Below are 20,973 nucleotides of genomic sequence, written 5' to 3' on the forward strand. Positions count from 1 at the left end.
AAGACACTTGCCCAAGGTGCCATACATTGAGACTAAACCTCAAATCATATGACTGAGAAGCAAGCTTCTTACCACACAGCTACCCCTTAATTTTTAATAATCTCAGTCAAAATGTTTTTTTTTTTTAAATGTTAAAGTGGATAAGAATGGTGAATGAACAATGATTGAAGATGATTCAGTGTTGTTGCGTACACAAGTCTTTGTGGTGCTGGTAGTATAACAAAATATATCCAGAACATTGTATAAAGTGGTCAAATCCTATGAAAGGCATCTAGCCATAAGAATGTACCAGTGAGATAATGTCCTATGTTCTGTCTATGAGAGAACAATAACTTCAAAATGAGAACAAACTCTGATCATGATAACTTATCAAACCCATGCCAGTATGCAAAGAGGGATGTAAAATTATGACAATAATGATAATAAAATGGATATATGTGCATCATGCATGTAACTATACGTCACTGCACATTTCACACATGCCCCATACAGTCCTCTACCGTTCTCAGTCATACACCACTACACGTCATACACCACCACACGTCATACACCACCACATGTCATACACCACCACACGTCATACACCACTACACGTCATACACCACCACAAGTCCTCTGTATAAACTACATAATGCCATTACATATTTCACACAAACACACATCTTATAGAATCCTTTATACTCACTTTCACATGCCAGATAATTGACACAATTACTTTTTTTTCAGGTTTGCACTGCTACCAGAATTTACGTTAGCAGACTGGAACTGAGTGGAAGTAGCATTGTGAAACCTTGTACTTGGAACTGGCTTTTTTGACTTCTCTTTCGTAGTTTTGCTCGTTACATTTTCCTTTGGTCGAGCAGCAGGGCCTTTAGCTGCTGGTTCTTTCGGTTTCCCTACCATGTACTCAGTCTTGGGAGTTACTTCTCTGTTTTGAGAACACATTGCTTTTAACATTTTTGCCAATGCTACAGGATGCACACCCATTTGGAGTAGTTCCAACAAAATCCTGAAATTAAATAAGAAACATTATATACAACTAACTAAACAAAAAAATAACTGATCTTGACATTATTTTGCATATCTGGAACTAAGGGTTACTTTAACATTTTTTTTACATCTTATTTATTTATTTACAAACAAGCTTAAAAGCTGCCCTAACAATGACAGTTTATGCATTGAGTACATATTAAATTTTATTGAACTTGAACAATATTTTTCAAGCAATGAACAATTTTCTTCAAAACAATGATATAAATTGTTGACTTGCAAAGAGAAAGGAAGATTGTATGATGCATGTATACGGACAGTAATTCTACATGGTAATGAAATGTGGGCCTTGAATGCAGAGGATATGCGAAGGTTAGAAAGGAAAGAGGATAGTATGCTCAGCTGGGTGTGTAATGTAAATGTTCGACAGAGTATTAGTGTTTTGAGAGAGAAGTTAGGCATAAGAGGAATTAGTTGTGTCCAAAAGAGAGGACTGTGCTGGTTTGGTTATGTGATACAGATGAATATCCACAACTCCATAAAGAAGTGCCAATCTCTCAAAATAAATGGAACATGTGGAAGTAGGAGACCCAGGAAGACATGGGATGCAGTACTGAAGAGTGACCTCAAGACGTTGAACCCTTCAGGCGAGATGACAAAGGACCAAGATGCATGACACCTTGCTGTACTCATGAAGACTTGTATTCTGCAGCAGAAGTGTTAAGACTCGTCCCTCTGATGGTGTGAAGCACTTGTGACAGCACCATGTAAATGCACCCATGCAGTGCCACATAAAAGCACCAATGCAGTTCCACATGAAAGTGCTCATGTGGTGCCATGCAAAAGCACCCATGTGGTGCCATGCAAAAGCACCCATGTGGTGCCATATAAAAGCACCCAGCACACCCTGTAAAGTGGCTGGCATTAGGAAGGGCATCCAGCTGTAGAAACCAAACCAAATCAGACAGGAACCTGGTGCAGCTCTCCAGCTTGCCAGTTCTGGTCAAACTGTCCAACCCATGCCAGCATGGACAACAGGCATTAAATGATGATGATGATGAGGATATATATAAAAAATATATATATAAAAGCTCTCTATGTACATAAACATGCACATACATATGTGTGTGCGTGTATATACACACACATGCATATACAATGGACTCCTTTCAGTTTCAAATCCACTCACAAGGCTTTGGTTGGCCTAAGTTTGTAATAGAAGACTTGTCCAAGGTTCCATGCAGTGGGACTGAACCTGGAACTATTTGGTTGGGAAGCAAGTTTCTTACCGCTCAGCCATGCCTGTATATATATATATATATATATATATATATATATATATATATATATGTATATATACGTATGTGTGTGTGTGTGTGTGTATGTATGTATGTATATACTTAGATGTGTGTTTGTGTGACTGTTTACATTAGCACTTCTCCAAAAATCACTGAGCTACAAGCAGTGATATTGTTGTCATTTTTCCCTCTCAATAAATTATCTGCTGGCTCACCACATTCAAAAGCACAAGGAATAAGAGATAGTTTATTTGAAAAAGTCGTAAAGGTTGGCAATAGGATATGCTTGAAAGATCAGATAGAAGCCAGATGTGCTTCCTACCTCCAATCTCTTGTTTCCAAGCAAGGTAATATTTCCTCAAGGACAGACATGTTGTTATGGGAAAGTGGAAAAGGACACTGCTTGTATGATGGTGGTGCTTGTTTACAACTATCACATGATAGCAAGACAAGGACACACACAAACACACATGTGTATGTATGTATGTATGTGTTTGCGTAAATATAATGAACAATAACAAGTACAACACAGGACACAGATCGTGTTGTATAGCCAGCTGGAGATGATGTCTCTTAGGGCTATATTACAGCAACATTCATCCAAAACCAGGACTGACATGTTATGTTGGCAAAAATCTTTACTCCAGGAGGAACAAGGTTTAACAAAAGCAAATATCTCAACGATTTAATGCAGTGTTTCTCAACCATTTTTATCACTGGACCCCTTTGGTTACTATTTTATTCTGGTGGACCCCATAGCCATTTGGTGTGTAAAACCTAGTTTTATAGGTACTTCTTCCAAAGTTCCTATTTTGTTTTTCACACATTAACTTGCATAGGTTGACTTATGTGAAATGTCAGATAAAGAAACCTAGCTGTTTCTTACAATAAATACCAATACATACATATAAAGCAGAGGTTCTCAACCATTTTTTTTTCATCTATAGACCCCTTTGATTACTAATTTATTCTGGTGGACCCCATAGCCATTTGCAGTTTAAAAACTAGTTTTACAGAATTCAAAATTCTTATTTAACTTGTATAGGTTGAACTATGTAAAATGTTAGAGAAAGAAACCTTGTTGTTTCTTGCTATGCATGCATTTAAACCAAACTTTACATGGACAACGGACCCAATAGGGAACCACTGATTTAATGGAAAGACGAAGTGTCTACATTTCCTTCTCGTTCTTCTGATAGAGACCTAATGCCTGAAATATTAAGAGGGAGTAAGAAAGAGGAATAGTCAGAGTGAGAAAAGAAAAAAGAGGTGAAAGGTTAGAAATCAGGGCAGAATGTTGTACCATGGGGAAAAAACAAAAAAGATAGACTCATATGGCTGGTTTTCCAGTTTCTGTGGTGTATATATTCCCCCACTGGATGAGGTGCCAATCCATTGCAGGGTTATTCGTTTTTGCCAGCTGAGTAGACAGGAGTAACATGAAATAAAATGTTTTACTCAAGAACACAATGCATCACCCAGTCCAGGAATTGAAACCACATTTTATGACTGTAAGTCAAACACATTAACCATTAAGCCATACACCTCCACAAGAGGGGAGAAGAGTTAAATTGGAGGAGAGGTGAGCATGAACAGGTGCATCCATGTCTGGAAGTGGGCATAAGGGGAAACTGTGTGAATGTTTCAGCATAATGTATGTACAAAAGTTTTGAGATTTTTTGGAAGAGGTTAATATATTATTACTATATATAGGCGCAGGAGTGGCTGTGTGGTAAGTAGCTTGCTTACCAACCACATGGTTCCGGGTTCAGTCCCACTGTGTGGCACCTTGGGCAAGTGTCTTCTAATATAGCCTCGGGCCGACCAAAGCCTTGAGAGTGGATTTGGTAGACGGAAACTGAAAGAAGCCCGTCGTATATATGTGTGTGTGTGTGTGTGTGTGTGTGTGTGTGTGTGTTTGTCCCCCCCACCATTGCTTGACAACCTATGCTGATGTGTTTACATCCCTGTAACTTAGCGGTTCGGCAAAAAGAGACAGATAGAATAAATACCAGGCTTCCAAAGAATAAGTCCTGGGGTCGATTTGCTTGACTAAAGGCAGTGCTCCAGCATGGCTGCAGTCAAAATGACTGAAACAAGTAAAAAAAAAAATACATCTAATAAGCTGCCAACTTTTGTTATTCCAGAGTGAAGGAGATGGCTCTAAAAGCACTTTGAACACACACTACTAAACAGTGCTAACACAGCTGACTAGTTTGCGGAATGCAGTTGGGATGCCACGACAATTTGGAAGTTTACTAGGCAATAATATTTTGCATTAAACTGGGGGAAAAAAACACCACAGAAGCTTATGAAATGCTTCAGACTGCTTATGGATTAACTTGTATAATACAATCATCTATTTCTAACTGGCACAAAAAGCTCATGGCAGTCTCCTTTTTCAACTGTGAGGGCATCATCCACATTCACTGAGTTCTCTCTGGTCAGACAGTCAACAAAGAATACTTTGTGGAGGTTTTGAGGAAGTTCAAGAAGAGGTTTCATTGCCAAAAGCCAGAACTCTTTCATTTGGGTCAATGGCACCTGCACCAGGGCAATGCACCAATCCACAGTTCCATCCTGGTAACCAACTACTTGACATAGCATCCAAATTGGCCCACTCCCTCCTGTCACTCCAGACCTTGCTCTCTGTGACTTTCGGTTGTCCTCCCAAGCTGAGGGAGAACCTCAGGGGCAATTGATTTGAAGACATTGAGAAGACGAAGGAAGTTGTGACAAGGGCCCTGGAAACCTCCACTTTGGAGGACTTCCACAGAGCCCTTCACAGTGTAACTAGAGCACTACAACAATTGTATTGAAGTCAGAGGATCCTATTTTGAAGGGGATTAGAGTTTTGTACTTCTTTGAAATTAATAAATGTCTCTCTTGGAAAAAGTCTCAAAACTTCTGGAATGCACTTTATATGTGTAGAAGTCTACACGTGTTGAAGGTTATAGTGCGGTATAGGATATTTGTGGGTGGTAAAAAAACTGTGTCAATGAAGAGATAAGAGTGAGTGCAAGTGTGAGGAGATGACACAAACAGGATGGCATAAATAATGTGGAGAGTATGATAAGTATGTGTGTTGTGTATATATGTGTTTGTGTGTTGTATGTATATGTATGTGTGTAAATGTGTATGTGTGTAGTGTGGTGTGGTGTGTGTATGTGTGTGGTGTGTGTATAGGTGTGTGTGTGGTGTGTGTATAGGTGTGTGTGTGGTGTGTGTATAGGTGTGTGTGTGGTGTGTGTGTATACATGTATTTGTGTGGTGGGTGTGGGTGTATACATGTGTGAGGTGTATGTATACATGTATGTGTGTATGTGTATGTGGGTGTTGTGTGTATGTGTATGTGGGTGTTGTGTGTATGTGGGTGTTGTGTGTATGTGGGTGTTGTGTGTATATGTGTGTGGGTGTTGTGTGTATATGTGTGTGGGTGTTGTGTGTATATGTGGGTGTGGGTGTTGTGTGTATGTGTGTGTGGGTGTTGTGTGTATATGTGTGTGGGTGTTGTGTGTATATGTGGATGTGGGTGTTGTGTGTATGTGTGTGTGGGTGTTGTGTGTATATGTGTATGTGTTGCATGTATATGTATATGTGTGTGTTGCATGTATATGTGTATGTGTGTGGTGTGTGTGTGTGTGTGTGTGTGTGTGTGTGAAGGTGTGTGGCTTAGCGGTCAGGGTATTTGGCTCATGATTGTAAGATCAAGAGTTTGATTGCCTTGAGCAAGACACTTTACCTCACCTTGTTCCAGTCTACTCAGCTGGCAAATACGAATAGTGCCTGTATTTCGAAGGGCCAGCCTTGTCACTTTTTGTGTCATGCTGAATCTACCTGAGAACTACATTAAGGGTACACATGTCTGAGGAGTGCTCAACCACTTGCATGTTAATTTCACGAGCAGGCTGTTCCATTGATCGGATCAACTGGAACACTCATCGTTGCAACCAGTGGAGTACCAATGTGTGTGTGTGTGTGTGTGTGTGTGTGTGTGTGTGTGTGTGTGTGTGTGTGTGCCAATGTACACGTGTCTATGTCCCTTTGTTGCTTCGAGAACTTTTTCAGCAGCGTTCTTAATCTGGTTATTCTGTTAATTAGGTCACCTAAGTAACAGAAGATACCCTTTCCTACTCTAGGTACAAGGCCCGAAATTTTGGGGGAGGCGGGGCCAGTCAATTAGATTGACCCCAGTATGCAACTGGTACTTAATTTATCGGCCCCGAAAGGATGAAAGGTAAAGACGACCTCGGTAAAATTTGAACCCAGAACATAAAGACAGACGAAATACTGCCAAGCATTTCGCCTGGCATGCTAACGTTTCTGCCAGCTCACTGCTCTAAGTAACAAAAAATATCAACACCACCAACAGAGGCTTCTGAATCATCATCATCATCGTTTAACGTCCGCTTTCCATGCTAGCATGGGTTGGACGATTTGACTGAGGACTGGTGAAACCGGATGGCAACACCAGGCTCCAATCTGATTTGGCAGAGTTTCTACAGCTGGATGCCCTTCCTAACGCCAACCACTCAGAGAGTGTAGTGGGTGCTTTTACGTGTCACCTGCATGAAAACGGCCACGCTCGAAATGGTGTCTTTTATGTGCCACCCGCACAAGCCAGTCCAGGGGCACTGGCAACGATCTTACTTGGCTTGCCGGGTCTTCTCACGCACAGCACATTTCCAAAGGTCTCGGTTAGTAGTCATCGCCTCGGTGAGGCCCAATGTACGAAGGTCTTGCCTCACCACCTCAGCCCAGGTCTTCCTGGGCCTACCTCTTCCACGGGTTCCCTCAACTGTTAGGGTGTGACACTTTTTCACGCAGCTATCCTCATCCATTCTCACCACATGTCCATACCAGCGCAATCGTCTCTCTTGCACACCACAACTGATGCTTCTAATGTTCAGCTTTTCTCTCAAGATACTTACACTCTGACGGGTATTCACATTGACATTACACATCCAACGGAGCATACTGGCTTCATTCCTTGCGAGCTTACGTATGTCCTCAGCAGTTACAGCCCATGTTTCACTGCCATGTAGCATGGCTGTTCGTACGCATGCGTCATACAGTCTGCCTTTTACTCTGAGTGAGAGTCCCTTTGTCGCCAGCAGGGGTAAGAGCTCTCTAAACTTTGCCCAGGCTATTCTTATTCTAGCTGCTACACTTTCAGTGCACCCACCCCCACTACTAACTTGGTCGCCCAGATAGCGGAAGCTATCGACTACCTCTAGTTTTTCACCCTGGAATGAGATAGAAGTTGTTTCCTGTTTGTTTACAGTGTTTATTGCACCTGAACATCTGCCACATACAAAAACTAACTTCCTAGTTAACCTGCCTTTGATGTTGCTGCACCTCTTATGTGTCCATAGCTTGCACCGGGTACATCTTATAGAGTTACTACCTACTCCTTTTCTACATACTGAGCAGGGCCATCTACCTGAAGGGGTTTGTGTTTTATCTACCTTCCTACTTATTAGGATTTTGGTTTTAGCTAGGTTGACTCTAAGGCCCTTCAATTCTAGACCTTGCTTCCACACCTGAAACTTCTCTAGTTCTGATAGTGAGTCCGCAATTAGGGCAAGGTCATCAGCATAGAGGAGCTCCCAGGGGCAACCTGTCTTGAACTCCTCTGTGATTGCCTGGAGGACTATGATAAATAAGAGGGGGCTGAGGACGGAACCTTGGTGGACCCCTACCTCTACCCGGAATTCATTGCTGTACTCATTTCCAACCCTCACCTTACTGGCAGCATCTCTGTACATGGCTCGCACAGCTCTCACTAACCATTCTTCTATCCCAAGTTTCCTCATTGACCACCAGATAAGGGATCGGGGGACCCTGTAAAAGGCTTTCTCCATGTCAACGAAAGCCAGGTACAGAGGTTTATCCTTAGCTAGGTATTTCTCCTGCAGCTGTCTTACTAGAAATAAGGCATCAGTAGTGCTTTTACCTGGCACGAACCCAAACTGCATCTCATCTAAATTGATTCGCTCCCTAATTAGTTGGGCTATGACCCTCTCTGTAACTTTCATAACCTGATCTAACAGCTTGATGCCTCTGTAATTATTTGTATCTAAAGCTTCACCTTTACCTTTGTAGCAGTTGACTATGATGCTGCTACACCAGTCATTGGGTATGATTCCTTCGTGTATCACCTGGTTTGTAATACGGGTGACAATTTATTTTGCGGAAGCTCTTGCCACTAACAACTCCTGTGCATTTTATCTTCTACAATTCCCACATAGCGTGTGTGCGTGTGTGTGTTTGCGTGTGTGCGTGCGCATGTGTGTGTGTGTGTGTGTGTGTGTGTGTGTGTGTGTGTGTGAGGTAATTTTAGCAGATGATGAGCAACATTTGCATTTTGCTTTTATTAAATAATTCTCTGCAATTTGCTTCACATCAGAGTATGTGAAGGTTGGTTACTCAACAATCTGATCCACACTGATGTAAAAAAAAAAAAAAAAAAAAGAAAAAAAAGTATGTAATAACAGCAAATACTTTAGAAGATCTGTAGGAGAGGGGGTGGGTGGGGGGGGACAAATAGGAAACAGAAAATAGTGTTGTTAGTAAATGGGCGAGATTAAATGAGGAAGAAAGATCATTGAAAATGATTGGGAAAGTTAAAAGAATGAAAGAAAAATATCAGTGTTGATGAAAGAAACAATGGACTACCATGTTATGTTGGCAGGCAATCTTTACTACTGTTGCTGAATATCTCACGTTGTGAGATTTAAAATAGTAATTTTAAAATAGTAATTTACACTAACACTAGTTAGTCAAGCAACGGTGGCGGGGGGGGGGGGGGGGGGCAACACATACAAAGACACACACACACACATAGTTATACAATGAGCTTCTTTCAGTTTCCATCTAAGAAGCCTACTCACAAGGCTTTGGTTGGCCCAAGGCTATAGTAGAAAACATTTGCCTAAGTGCCACAAAGTGGGACTTGAACCCAGAAACATGTGGTTGTGAAGCAAACTTCTTACCACACAGCCATACCTGCACCTGTGTGAGGAGAAAAATTCCTTCATGGTTCCAGTCCAGCAGCTCTCAACCATTTTTTGCATATGGACCCCCTTTGATTCCTATTTTATTCAACAGGACCCCTACAGCCATTCAATGTGTATAAAAGACATCCTATGATAATTTTATAATTTGATTATTATTAAGAAATGTATAACGAAATTGTTGCAATATTTTGTGTATTGTAGAAGTATTAATCAATTTCATTGCATGTAAATTTTAACAACAAAATCTTATATGGACCTCCAAAGGTCATGTTGACCTCAGCTGAGAACCACCTTAAAAAGAAGCAAAAAAGCAAAAAAAATTTTTGATCATCTTTTAGAGGGCTGTGAGGGCACATGGCCTAATAGTTAGGAGTGCTCAATTGTAGATCATATGATGATGGATTCAATTCCTGAAGGGAGTGGCACATTTGTCCTTGAGCAAGATACTTAATTCTTCTATGTAACTCCAGTCTACTCAAATAAAAAATGAGTACAAGCCAAACACTACTGTAGCATTTTAACCTCTCTGTCACATTCTCAATGTTTCACTCACTGGGTCCAGGGAGGGAGCGCCAAGATTGTGTCAAGACTACTTAGTCACCTAAAACACTTAAACAAAAGCATGGTGCAGTAATACCTCCCTTAATGAGGACCTGCTGTACAAGACACTGTGTTTACGGGTTTTATTTTTCAAGCACAAGACCCAAAATTTGAACAAAGTGCAAAAGTTTCCACTACCATAATAAATTCTTCTGCATGTTACTGAGAAATTTATAAAGAGCAAAAAGCTGCTTCTAAGCAAACAACTCTAGATTTGTTTTTTAAAAAGAAATCTATGAGTGCTTGCAAATCAGCAATCAAGTGTACAAGTGATGGCGTACGCAAGTCTAGTGCGAGTGAAAGCGATTCAGAAAATGATTATAATAATAATATTTTTTATTATAAATGATCTTGGCATTTTTTTTACTTCACATAAAATATTCTTTACATTCTACTGTTGTTTTATTGCCATCTATTTATGAGTATTATAAATTTTATTGGTAAAATATTTTTCTGGGAACAAATTACAATTTATAATATTGCTATGGGGAATTATTGCTCTGCTTTACAAGTTTCTGCTTTACGAGAAGTCTCCAGGAACAAATTTAACTCGTATATCAAGACATTACTGTACATGTTTACACACTTGTGAACAATGGCTATGGATTTTTTTTCCTGGGATGCTCACTGAATTTTAAAAAAAACGATAAAAAGTAATCAAAATTTGTTCTCATATTATGAATTAACAACTAAAATTCTGTAAATTTGTATTTCTATCCCTGAAAAATTTCTCATCATAAACATTCAAATATTAATGGGAAGACCTACATCACACATGTTAAGTGACTGGCCAGCTATTTTGGCAATGGTTATGTGATTAAAAAGTCTTTTCTATCAAGTCACATCCTATATGTTAAAAAAGGGATACGTTACATAAGGTGACCCTTGGTTCATAATTCATAGTAAAAAACACAAGATAGTGATGATGAAGTATCTTTGATCATAGAATTCAATCAAGTCTGGCCTTGGACTACTCGACAACAATTAATACAAATACAAGATTGACAGATATTGTTAATATGACAGGCTCCTATTCTTTTTCAACCTTTGACATCTTATGCATCAGCACAACACTAAAGAACAACCATATCTCACCAAAGTCATTGCAGCCTGAAACTCCTTAGGAAGCTTTCAGTAATAATTCTAAACAGCTGTTGTTAGCTGCCACCTGACAACAGACATCCTCCCAACAACAATGTTCTTGGAATACAGAACCACAGTAGAAAGTTTCAATGAGACTCACCAAAATGATGAAAAAAACGAGCCTATTAGCAACAGACCAAAATTATTCACTTCACTAATGATGGTCTCAGACAGTGAGTGCTGCTGGTCTGTCAAAATTGTTGTTAGACTGACAAGCTTGGCAGGCAGTTCAGAATCGGAAAGAATGCAAAATAATGGTTTCAAATTTTGGCACAAGACCGAAATTTGAATTACAATGAATACATTGATCCCCGTGCTCAATTGGTACCTATTTTATGGAACCTAGAAACAATGACAGGCAAAGTCAACTGTGGTAGAATTTGAACTCAGAACATAAAGATGGACAAAATCGTGTTAAGCATTTCGTTTATTGTGCTAACAATTCTTATTTCTTTATTGCCCACAAGGGGCTAAACATAGAGGGGACAAACAAGGACAGACAAAGGGATTAAATCGATTACATCGACCCCAGTGCGTAACTGGTACTTAATTTATCGACAAAGGATGAAAAGCAAAGTTGAGCTCGGAGGAATTTGAACTCAGAACGTAGCAGCAGACGAAATACCGCTAAGCATTTCGCCTGGTGTTCTAATGTTTCTGCCAGCTCGCCGCCTTTTGATAGTGAAAAATACTGATAACTAAAGAACTGAAGAAGACTTCTTTAGTCTTGAGAATTACAAGATGATCTCACCAGTGCAGAAGCTAATAAAATTTTTTTTTTAAATTGCATCCCATACACTCAGTGAAATGGTTGGCATTATGAAAGTTAACAAGGCCACGAGCTGACAGAACTGTCAGCACGCAGGGCAAAATGCTTAGCATCATTTCATCTGTCTTTAGGTTCTGAGTTCGATTTCTGTCATGGTCAACTTTGCCTTTCATCCTTCCAAGGGGTCGATAAGATAAGCACCAACTAAACACTGAGGTCGATGTACTCAACTTAACCCTCCCTGAAATTAGTGAACTGTCCAACCTATTCCAGCATGACAAATAGGTGTTTTGCAGTAGAAGAAACACATGGCTGCTTCAGTTGGAAAGAGGGGAGGAGGAGAGATAGAGAGAGAGAGGTGACGGGGGTGGGGAGGAGAGGTAGGGAGTTAGGTGAGAGTGTGGGGGGGGAGATGATGAGTATGTGGCAGGGTGCATCCTCATGTTACAGGGAGGTGGTTTTAATAAGTGAAGTGATACAGAGGGTTGGATAGGGATGAGAGGGTAAGCTATCGAGTAAGTTCACCGATATTGTGAAAGGAGAATGGGAGGTGGAAGGGAATGCAGTGAGTGTACACTGGAAGTTGGAGGACTATCAGGAAGATATGTTGTGGGAGGGGGGGAGAGATATTAGAACTACAAAAACAATACTTTTGTTTAATAGCATTAACACATGTTCGTGTGGTTGTGGGCTGTGTAGATGATACATTTAGTACAAATTTTAAACTCATTAACCCTTAGCCCCATTAGCATTCAGATTACTTTATCAGATGTATGCATTATTTTGTTTCGATGATCTGATTATTTATAAAATGACATTGTCGGGTAGGTTTGAGAGGCTCAACCTGGCTGGTTTGAGCATAAAGCAAGTAAAATATTTGGGCTGGATCTGGCTAGTTTAAGTGCTAAAGGGTTGCATGAATGTGAGTGCCAAATGGGCAAAATACAAAAAACAAATCTCGTTTTCTTAAGGATAATTTTTATTACATATTTTCACTTTATATAAGTACAAAAGCTATAATAATCATTAGTACTTTACACATAAACATTTACAATCTCATTATTGGAAAGTGCCTTAAAATATTCAATTTCCTTTGATGATGGCTGTCTCAATATAAAATTTTTGTAACATCAACTGATGGTGTCCACTATTTAAAGGTTGAATGATTTTTCACAAGGTTACAATTGTAATTCAATTGTAATTTTAAAAAGCTGAGATGTAACTGTGTTTGTGATAATAGGTAGACACACAGGATATATTCACATGATATTCTTTCATACAGTGTCACTGGTACTTTATGGTCTAAATCAGTGATTCCCAACCGGGATCCAAATGGCCCTTTGGGGTCCATATAAGATTTTGTTGTTAAAATTTATGTCCAATAAATTGGTTATACTTCTACAATACAAAAAATATTTTAATTTTTTTTAGATGATGCCTAATAATACTTAATTATTAAAAAGTTATATGATTCTTTTAAACATCAAATGGTTAAGAGGGTCCAGTAGAGTAAAATAAGAGTCAAAGGGGTCCACAGGGAAAGAAAATGGTTGAGAAACAGTGGTCTAAATTATACATGCGCATGCAAACAAACACATACACATGCATATATATATATATATATATATATATATATAAAGAGAGAAAGAGAGAGAAATAGAGGGGAGAAAGAAAGATGTTTTATTTAAAACATGACTGTGTTCTCAATTATCTTTTTCAGTCAGAGTTTTTTTCATATTTTTATAAACTTACTTGCATTTTGTTTAGAACAGAACAATTTCAGTTTCATCTTCATGATGAAGTGATGATGATGATCATCATCATCATCATCGTTGTCATCATCATCGTCATCATCATCATCATCGTCGTCATCATCGTTTAATGTCCGCTTTCCATGCTAGCATGGGTTGGACGATTTGACTGAGGGCTGACAAGCCAGAAGGCTGCACCAGGCTCCAATCAGATATGGCAGAGTTTCTACAGCTGGATGCCCTTCCTAACGCCAACCACTCCGAGAGTGGTGTGGGTGCTTTTACGTACCACCGGCACGAGGGCCAGTCAGGCGGTACTGGCAACGGCCACACTCAAAAAGGTGTATTTTACGTGCCACCTGCACAGGAGCCAGTCCAGCGGCACTGGCAACAACTTCACTCGATATTTTTGTGTATTGCAGCACAAATACATTTCAGTGATACAGAATAAACTGTCAAAATTAACCCTTTAGCATTTAAACTGGCCATATCTGGCCTAAATATTCTACCTGTTTTATGTTCAAACCAACCAGATCCTGCCTCTCATACCTACCCTACAATGTTACTCTAAAAATAAGCAGACACACAATTGAAATCTCAAAGCTACGAGTCAAGACATGATTAACTGAAAGCAATATGAATAAATAAGCATTCCATTTGACAGAATAATCCAAATGCCAAAGGGTTAAATGTCTAACAATGCCAAATTAGGAATAAAAATATGTTGGGAAAAGAGAAAATAAGACTTACTGGAAAATTTTTGGACTCATTTTGACACCAGCATAACATGCTAAATCCGCTAGGTGAGAACTTGGTTGAAGCAGAGTAGGAGCTAATGTTAATGTTGCCTTTTTACGATATTTTACAGACCTGAAAAAGATACAGTCTTGTTTTACAGCCCCGCAAAAAAAAAACAAGATACAATTACATTCAATTTTAAAAAAGCAGTCACAAACTATAATTATGTTTTGGAGAAGATCTTTAATTATAGTCCTTATAATTTCTTCCTCAAATAAAAATAATTTATCAAATAACAAAAAGAAAGAAAAAAGAAAAAAAAGAAAATTATTTACATGAAATTGAATTTTAAGGAAAGCTTCTTACAATATGAAAAACTATATAATTCATTGATTCCTTATATTTCGAGTAACATACCTAACCACAACAAGAAATAGTTTAAAAATATTACTAAAAGTGCCATCAATATTTTATTCTTTGTTGCTATAAAATTCTATATTATTGTTATGTCTCAAGCAAACTACCAACACTCCTCTACTATTTACATTGTTTTTTTTTTCAATTAATATTGGAAGTATTAACAACTTTATAGTTTCGATAACTTAAAAGGACAGCCCAACATTCCTTTAAAAGCTTGCATGACTTGAAAAATTTCCCTGAATAAGTAATGGTTATGGATAATCCACATCACTCAATAAAAACTCATATGGCTGGTTTCCCAGTTTCTCTGGCCTACTCCTCCCTGGATGGGACACTAGTCCATCACAAGATTTAATAACTTTTACTAGTTGAGTGGATGGAGGAACATGAAATGAAGTGTTTTTTGCAGTCCAGGAATCAGAACCACATTCTTATGATGATAAAGCCAACACCCTAACCACTAAGCTATGCACCTCCCTGAAAAACAAAAATACATAATGAAAGTCATAAACAATAGCAGCAGACATTCACACAGAGGGATATTATTACTGTGAGGAATGATTATGAAAATAACTACAATTATTAAAATCATGTAATAACTTGTTGCAAGTCAAAAAGATTGTGGTGATTGTTACTCTGTGACCTCAGACACATAACAAATATTCTTTTCTACTCTAGGCACAAGGCCCAAAATTTTTGGGGATGGGGGGACAGTCGATTAGCTCAACCCCAATACACAACTGGTACTTATTTATCGACCCCGAAAGGATGAAAGGCAAAGTCAACCTCAGCAGAATTTGATGCAATAACAAATATTGTTACTTTAATGCATATGTTACAAAAAAAAAACCCCCAAAAAAAAGAAACAACCATAACTTATGGTATCCTTCAACATACCAAGCTGCTGATTTCAAGCACTTTCTCATACGTAAAATGCAACCATAACTTGGCAATCAATCACCATGAACTTTTCTACTGTCAACAATTTACTGAATTTTTTAAAACCATTGTGGCCAAAATATCCCAGCTATGCTGTCAGTCTTTAATTATATGTATCATTATGAATTTGGTGTCATTTACAGTTTATTACCAATTTCACATTTTTATGTTCAAGACAAAGGCCTGTTAAAGCCAAATTATCAAATTACATTTTTAAACACCTTTGCTTTGTTAATTATATAGGTGCAGGAGTGGCTGTGTGGTAGCTTGCTTACTGACCACATGGTTCTAGATTCAGTCCCACTCCGTGGCACCTTGGGCAAGTGTCTTCTACTACAGCCTCAGGCCGACCAAAGCCTTGTGAGTGGATTTGGCAGACGGAAACTGAAAGAAGTCTGTCTTATATATGTATATATACATATGTGTGTGTGTGTGTGTGTGTGTTTATGTGTCTGTGTTTGTCCCCCCAACATTGCTTGACAACCGATGCTGGTGTATTTACGTCCCCACAACTTAGCGGTTCAACAAAAGAGACCGATAGAATAAGTACTAGGCTTACAAAGAATAAGTCCTGGGGTCGATTTGCTTGACTACAGGCAGTGCTCCAGCATGGCCACAGTCAAATGACTGAAACAAGTAAAAGAGTAAAGAGTATATAATAACACGAGTTGAAATAGCAACAACAATAATCCTTTCTACGAGTGTCAGCTGAAAAGTTCATAAGTTGACCAACATACTCTCATGGAAAGTAACCAAATGAGGTTTATTTTTCAACATTGTCCTCCTTGTGGTCCACACACTTCATCCATCAGTGTTGCAGTGCTTGGATCCCATTGGTGAAGAAGCTTTCATCCTGTTGCTCAAAGAAAATCAACAGTAGATAGCACATCATCATCATCATTGCAATGCTGGTTCCCAGCCAAATGCTTTTTCACACTGAGGAACAGATAAAAGTTAAGTGGAGCTGAATCAGGAGAATAGGGAGGCTGATCAACCAGTTCAAAGCCAGAGTCATGCACAGCAGACATTGAAATCAAAAATTTGTGAGCTGGAGTATCGTCCTAATGAAACAAAACTTTTTTCATCAGTTTTCCTGGGTGTTTAGTCTTGATAGCCTTTCATAACTGTCTCAGCAAGTTGGCATAGTACTCTCCAGTGAGGGTTTGACACTTCTGAAGATAGTTAATAAACACAATGCCTTTTGCATCACAAAAAACTGAGGCCATCATTTTTCCTGCATATGAAACAACCTTGGTCTTCTCTGGAGCAGGTGAGGAGGAGTTTTTCCACTGCATGGAATGTCTCTTTATCTCTGGCTCAAAGTGATGAACTCATCCTGGGTTAGGAAATGTTCAGCTGAATCAGCCTGACACAATATCAGATTTTCCTGTGAAGTGATCAGCTTGGTGTGCTTTTGATCAATGTCAAAAGACTGAGCAGAAACCGTCATCATATCAACTTCATAACTCTCTCACAGGATATGTTAATAGCAATGGCTATTCGATTTACAGTCAATCACCTGTCATCTATCACCATGTGGTGAACATGATCAATGTTTTCCTCAGTGTGTGGCAGTCACAGAATGTCAAGACCTTGGGTCATCTTCAAGACTCATTTTCTCTTCTAAATTTATCTGCCTACTTTTTCATAGTTGATAAAGCTGGAGCATCATCCCTTAATGTATCAACCCTGTCAGCATGAATGTCCTTTGGGGCTAAACCTTTTTTCTGCAGATACTTGATAACACCACATTCCATTTGCACCTTGTCCATTTACAAGAGAAGTCAATACCAGTTAATTTTGAAGTCTTCTTTAAACAGTCAGATGTCAGTTTACTTGGAAAGAAACAATGCAGTTATTAATAAGAAGAGTTGAAATTAATGCATGCAAGCTTCTACAGCTATAGCATCACTCCTTCATAATCAACCTATAAGCATTTTAGTCCACCTTTGTATTATAGACATAAAACCCGATTTTTTTTTCTTTTGATGGGATAGGGCTTACTGATTATATTGACCCCCAGGACTCAAATGATAATTATTTTATTGATCCTCAAAAGGATGAAAGGCAAAGTTAACTTTTGCAGAAAGTACAGAAGGATGAAATGCTACCAATCATTTTATTTGGCATGCTAATGATTCTGCCAGTTCACTACCTTATATCGTAGAGAGCAATAATAATGCTCTCTACTATAAGCATGTGGAAGCACATGGCCTAGTGCTTAGAGCAGCGGACTCGCAGTTGAGGGATTGTGGGTTCGAATCTCAGACCAGGCAATATGTATGTTTATGAGCAAAACACCTAGGCTCCACGTGGCTCCAGCAGAAGGTAATAGCAAACTTCTGCTGACTCTTTTGCCACAACTTTCTCTCACTCTTTCGTCCTGCATTCTAGCAGCTCACCTGTGACAAACTGGTGGAGAACCGATAAGCCAAAGAAACTGGGAAAACGGCCCTTATGAGCCAGGCATGGCTCAAGAAGGAACAAACAACTACTAGAAGCATAAGGCCTGAAATTTTGAGCAAGGGGACTAGTCAATGATAATAACCCCAGTACTTAACTGGTACCTATTTCATCCTCCACCACCACCACCTCCAAAAAAAAAAAAAGGATGAAAGGCAAAGCTGACCTCAACGGCATTTGAACTCATAACCAGGACAATTCTTTTTCAACCTTAAAAATTGTTGATTCTGCTGACTCTTTCACCACAACTTTCTCTTACTCTTTCCTGTTGCAACTAGCAGCTCACCTGTGACAGACCAGTGTCCCATCCAGGTGGAGAACCTATATGCCAATGAAACCAGAGAGCTGGCCCTTATGAGCCAGGCATAGCTCAAGAAGGAACAAACAAACAACTATTGTTTTCATACTTTTTAAACCTCATTAGTAAAAGTACAGTAATACCTCACTTTATAAGGACCTGCATTATGAGAACACGGGCTCATGAGTTTTATTTTTCAAGCACAAGATCCAAATTTTGAACAAAGATCAAAAGTGTCTACTATCATAATAAATGCTTCTGCGTGTTACTGAGAAATTTATAGAGAGCATAAAAAAAAAAGCTTCTTCTAAGCAAAAAAAACTCTAGACTTGTTTTTTAAAAAGAAATCTACAAGTTCATCTATGAGTGCTTATGACTCAGCAATCGTGTTTGCAAGTGATGGTGTGCGCAAGTCTAATGCAAGTGAAAGTGATTTAGAAAACAATTACAATAATAATAAGTTTTTATTATAAATGATCTTGACATTTTTTTCACTTTACATAAAATATTCCTTACATTCTACTGTTGTTTTATTACCGTTTATTTACGAGTATTATAAATTTTATAGGTAAAATATGGGGGGGGGGGGCAAATTACAATTTATAACATTGCTACTATGGGAAATTACTGTTCTTCTTTATGAGTCTTCACTTTACGAGTGGTCTCCGGGAGGAAATTAACTTGTGTATCAAGGCATTACTGTACCTCGAAATTGGAAATTTGTCTTACAGAAAAACTATACAGACATGCAAGACTTTTGTTTGTATTCAAATGACAGGACACACATAATGTCAAATAATTTTCAACATCAAAGCATAGGACAAGCTATAAGGAGTGCTAAAAATAACTCCAAAGGGGTAGTCCAATACAACAATTCTACTAAACACAAGCAGAAATATATGTCAATGAATTTATTTACTCTTTTCAATATCTAATTTTTTTTTTAAATACTTTTTATTGAAATTTTGATTTTTAACTTTATTTTATCTTTATTTTTTAACTTTATTGCACAATTTTAATTTTATTAACTTTAAAAATTAATTACAATGATTAATCATAAAAAAATGTTTTATCTTTAGTTTTAACCTTGAAACGAATGTTTTTATGAATTTTAGCTTTTTGGCAAAAAAAAAAAATTGCCTTATTTATAACATGAAGACAGACAAAATGCCAATAAGCATTTTGTCTGACTTGCTAATGATCCTGCCAGCTCACCACCTAAGCAGCAGCAATAACAATAACAGTTTCTAATTTAGGTACAGGGACAGCAATTTCAAGGGAAGGGGGTTAATTGATTCTACTGACTCCAGTGCAACAATGTGCTTGTGTATTAAGAGAGAAGTTAGGCATAAGAGGAATTAAATGCAGTATGCAAGAGAGAAGACTGTGTTGGTTTAGACAGGAGATGTCCAAAAAGAAGTGCCATTCACTCAAAGTGGATGGAACTTGTGGAAGAGGGAGATTCAAGAAGACAAGGGACAGAGTACTGAAGGATGACCTCAGAACACTGAACCTTTTGGACAAGGCAACAAAGAACCAATATCCCTCAGGCTAAAGCAAAAATGCCTACAATTTGCTGGCCACTGTCATCAAACAGATAAGGAGGTTATCTCATCCCTGCTTCTACGGCATCCATCTGGAAGTGTTTTCTCCAGACAACTAACATTTCCAGATACTATATCTCGGGACTCAGGGCTGGATATGAGAGATCTGAACACAGTAATGCAGGACTGTGTAGTGTGGAAGGGGATTGTCAATGGAGTTCTGACCAATCATAAGTTGGTCGAAGGATGATGAAGGTTGCATCCCCTGGTGAAGTGGATTGGCCTGCAAAAAATCCTGTGCCGGTATCATGTAAAATCGCTCATGCTGATGTCATGTTAAAAGCATCCAGCAGTAGAAACCAAGCCAAATCAGACAGGAACCTGGTGCAGCTCTCCAGCTTGCCAGCTACAGTCAAAACCATGCCAGTATAGAAAACGGATGTTAAAGAATGATGATAATGATGAAAAGACTGAAAGGCAAAGCTGACCTTGGAGGAATTTAAACTCAGAATCAGTGCAAATATCACAGAGTCCAATGCTGTACCGATTCTGTTAATCTACCAATCTTGATTTCTGATTTAGAGACACAATGTCACCAATTTTGAGAGGAAGAGTTACTTGATAACACTGACTTCAGTACTTCATCAATACTTATTTTATTGACACCAGAGAGATGAAAGGCAAAACTGAATTCAGCAGGGTTTGAACTTAAACCTAAAGAACCAGAAGAAATACAGCAAAGCATTTCTTCCAATACCCCAACAATTCTTCCAAGCTGCCACCCTAATTTATTCGCCACAAGGGCAAAGAATGGTGGGACTCAGAAGACAGATTACAGAAATTGCATGTATAGAATGTGGTATGTGAAAACAAGTCATCATTGTCGTTTAAGATCTGTTTTCCATGCTGGCATGGATTAGTCAGTTTGACCAGAATTGGCAAAGCTGGGGGAGGGGGGGGGCCGCTGCACCAGACTTGTCTGATTTGGCATGGTTTCTACA

General features: G+C 38.8%; 1 protein-coding gene across 1 annotated transcript in view; it reads right to left on the bottom strand.

The window, feature by feature from the left end:
• LOC106870312 (uncharacterized) overlaps positions 1-20,973 on the bottom strand; it is a 48,072-nt gene that overhangs the window by 13,371 nt on the left and 13,728 nt on the right. Inside the window, exons 2-3 of the mRNA XM_014916334.3 lie at positions 14,321-14,440; positions 686-1,009 (exon numbers count right to left, since the gene is read on the bottom strand). Coding sequence (XP_014771820.1) covers positions 712-1,009; positions 14,321-14,440 — 418 coding nt within the window. The 3' untranslated portion in view covers positions 686-711. The remainder of the gene's footprint in view (positions 1-685; positions 1,010-14,320; positions 14,441-20,973) is intronic.

Source organism: Octopus bimaculoides, chromosome Z (genome assembly GCF_046866305.1).
Source record: "Octopus bimaculoides isolate indiv1 chromosome Z, ASM4686630v1, whole genome shotgun sequence".
NCBI classification, from domain to species: domain Eukaryota; kingdom Metazoa; phylum Mollusca; class Cephalopoda; order Octopoda; family Octopodidae; genus Octopus; species Octopus bimaculoides.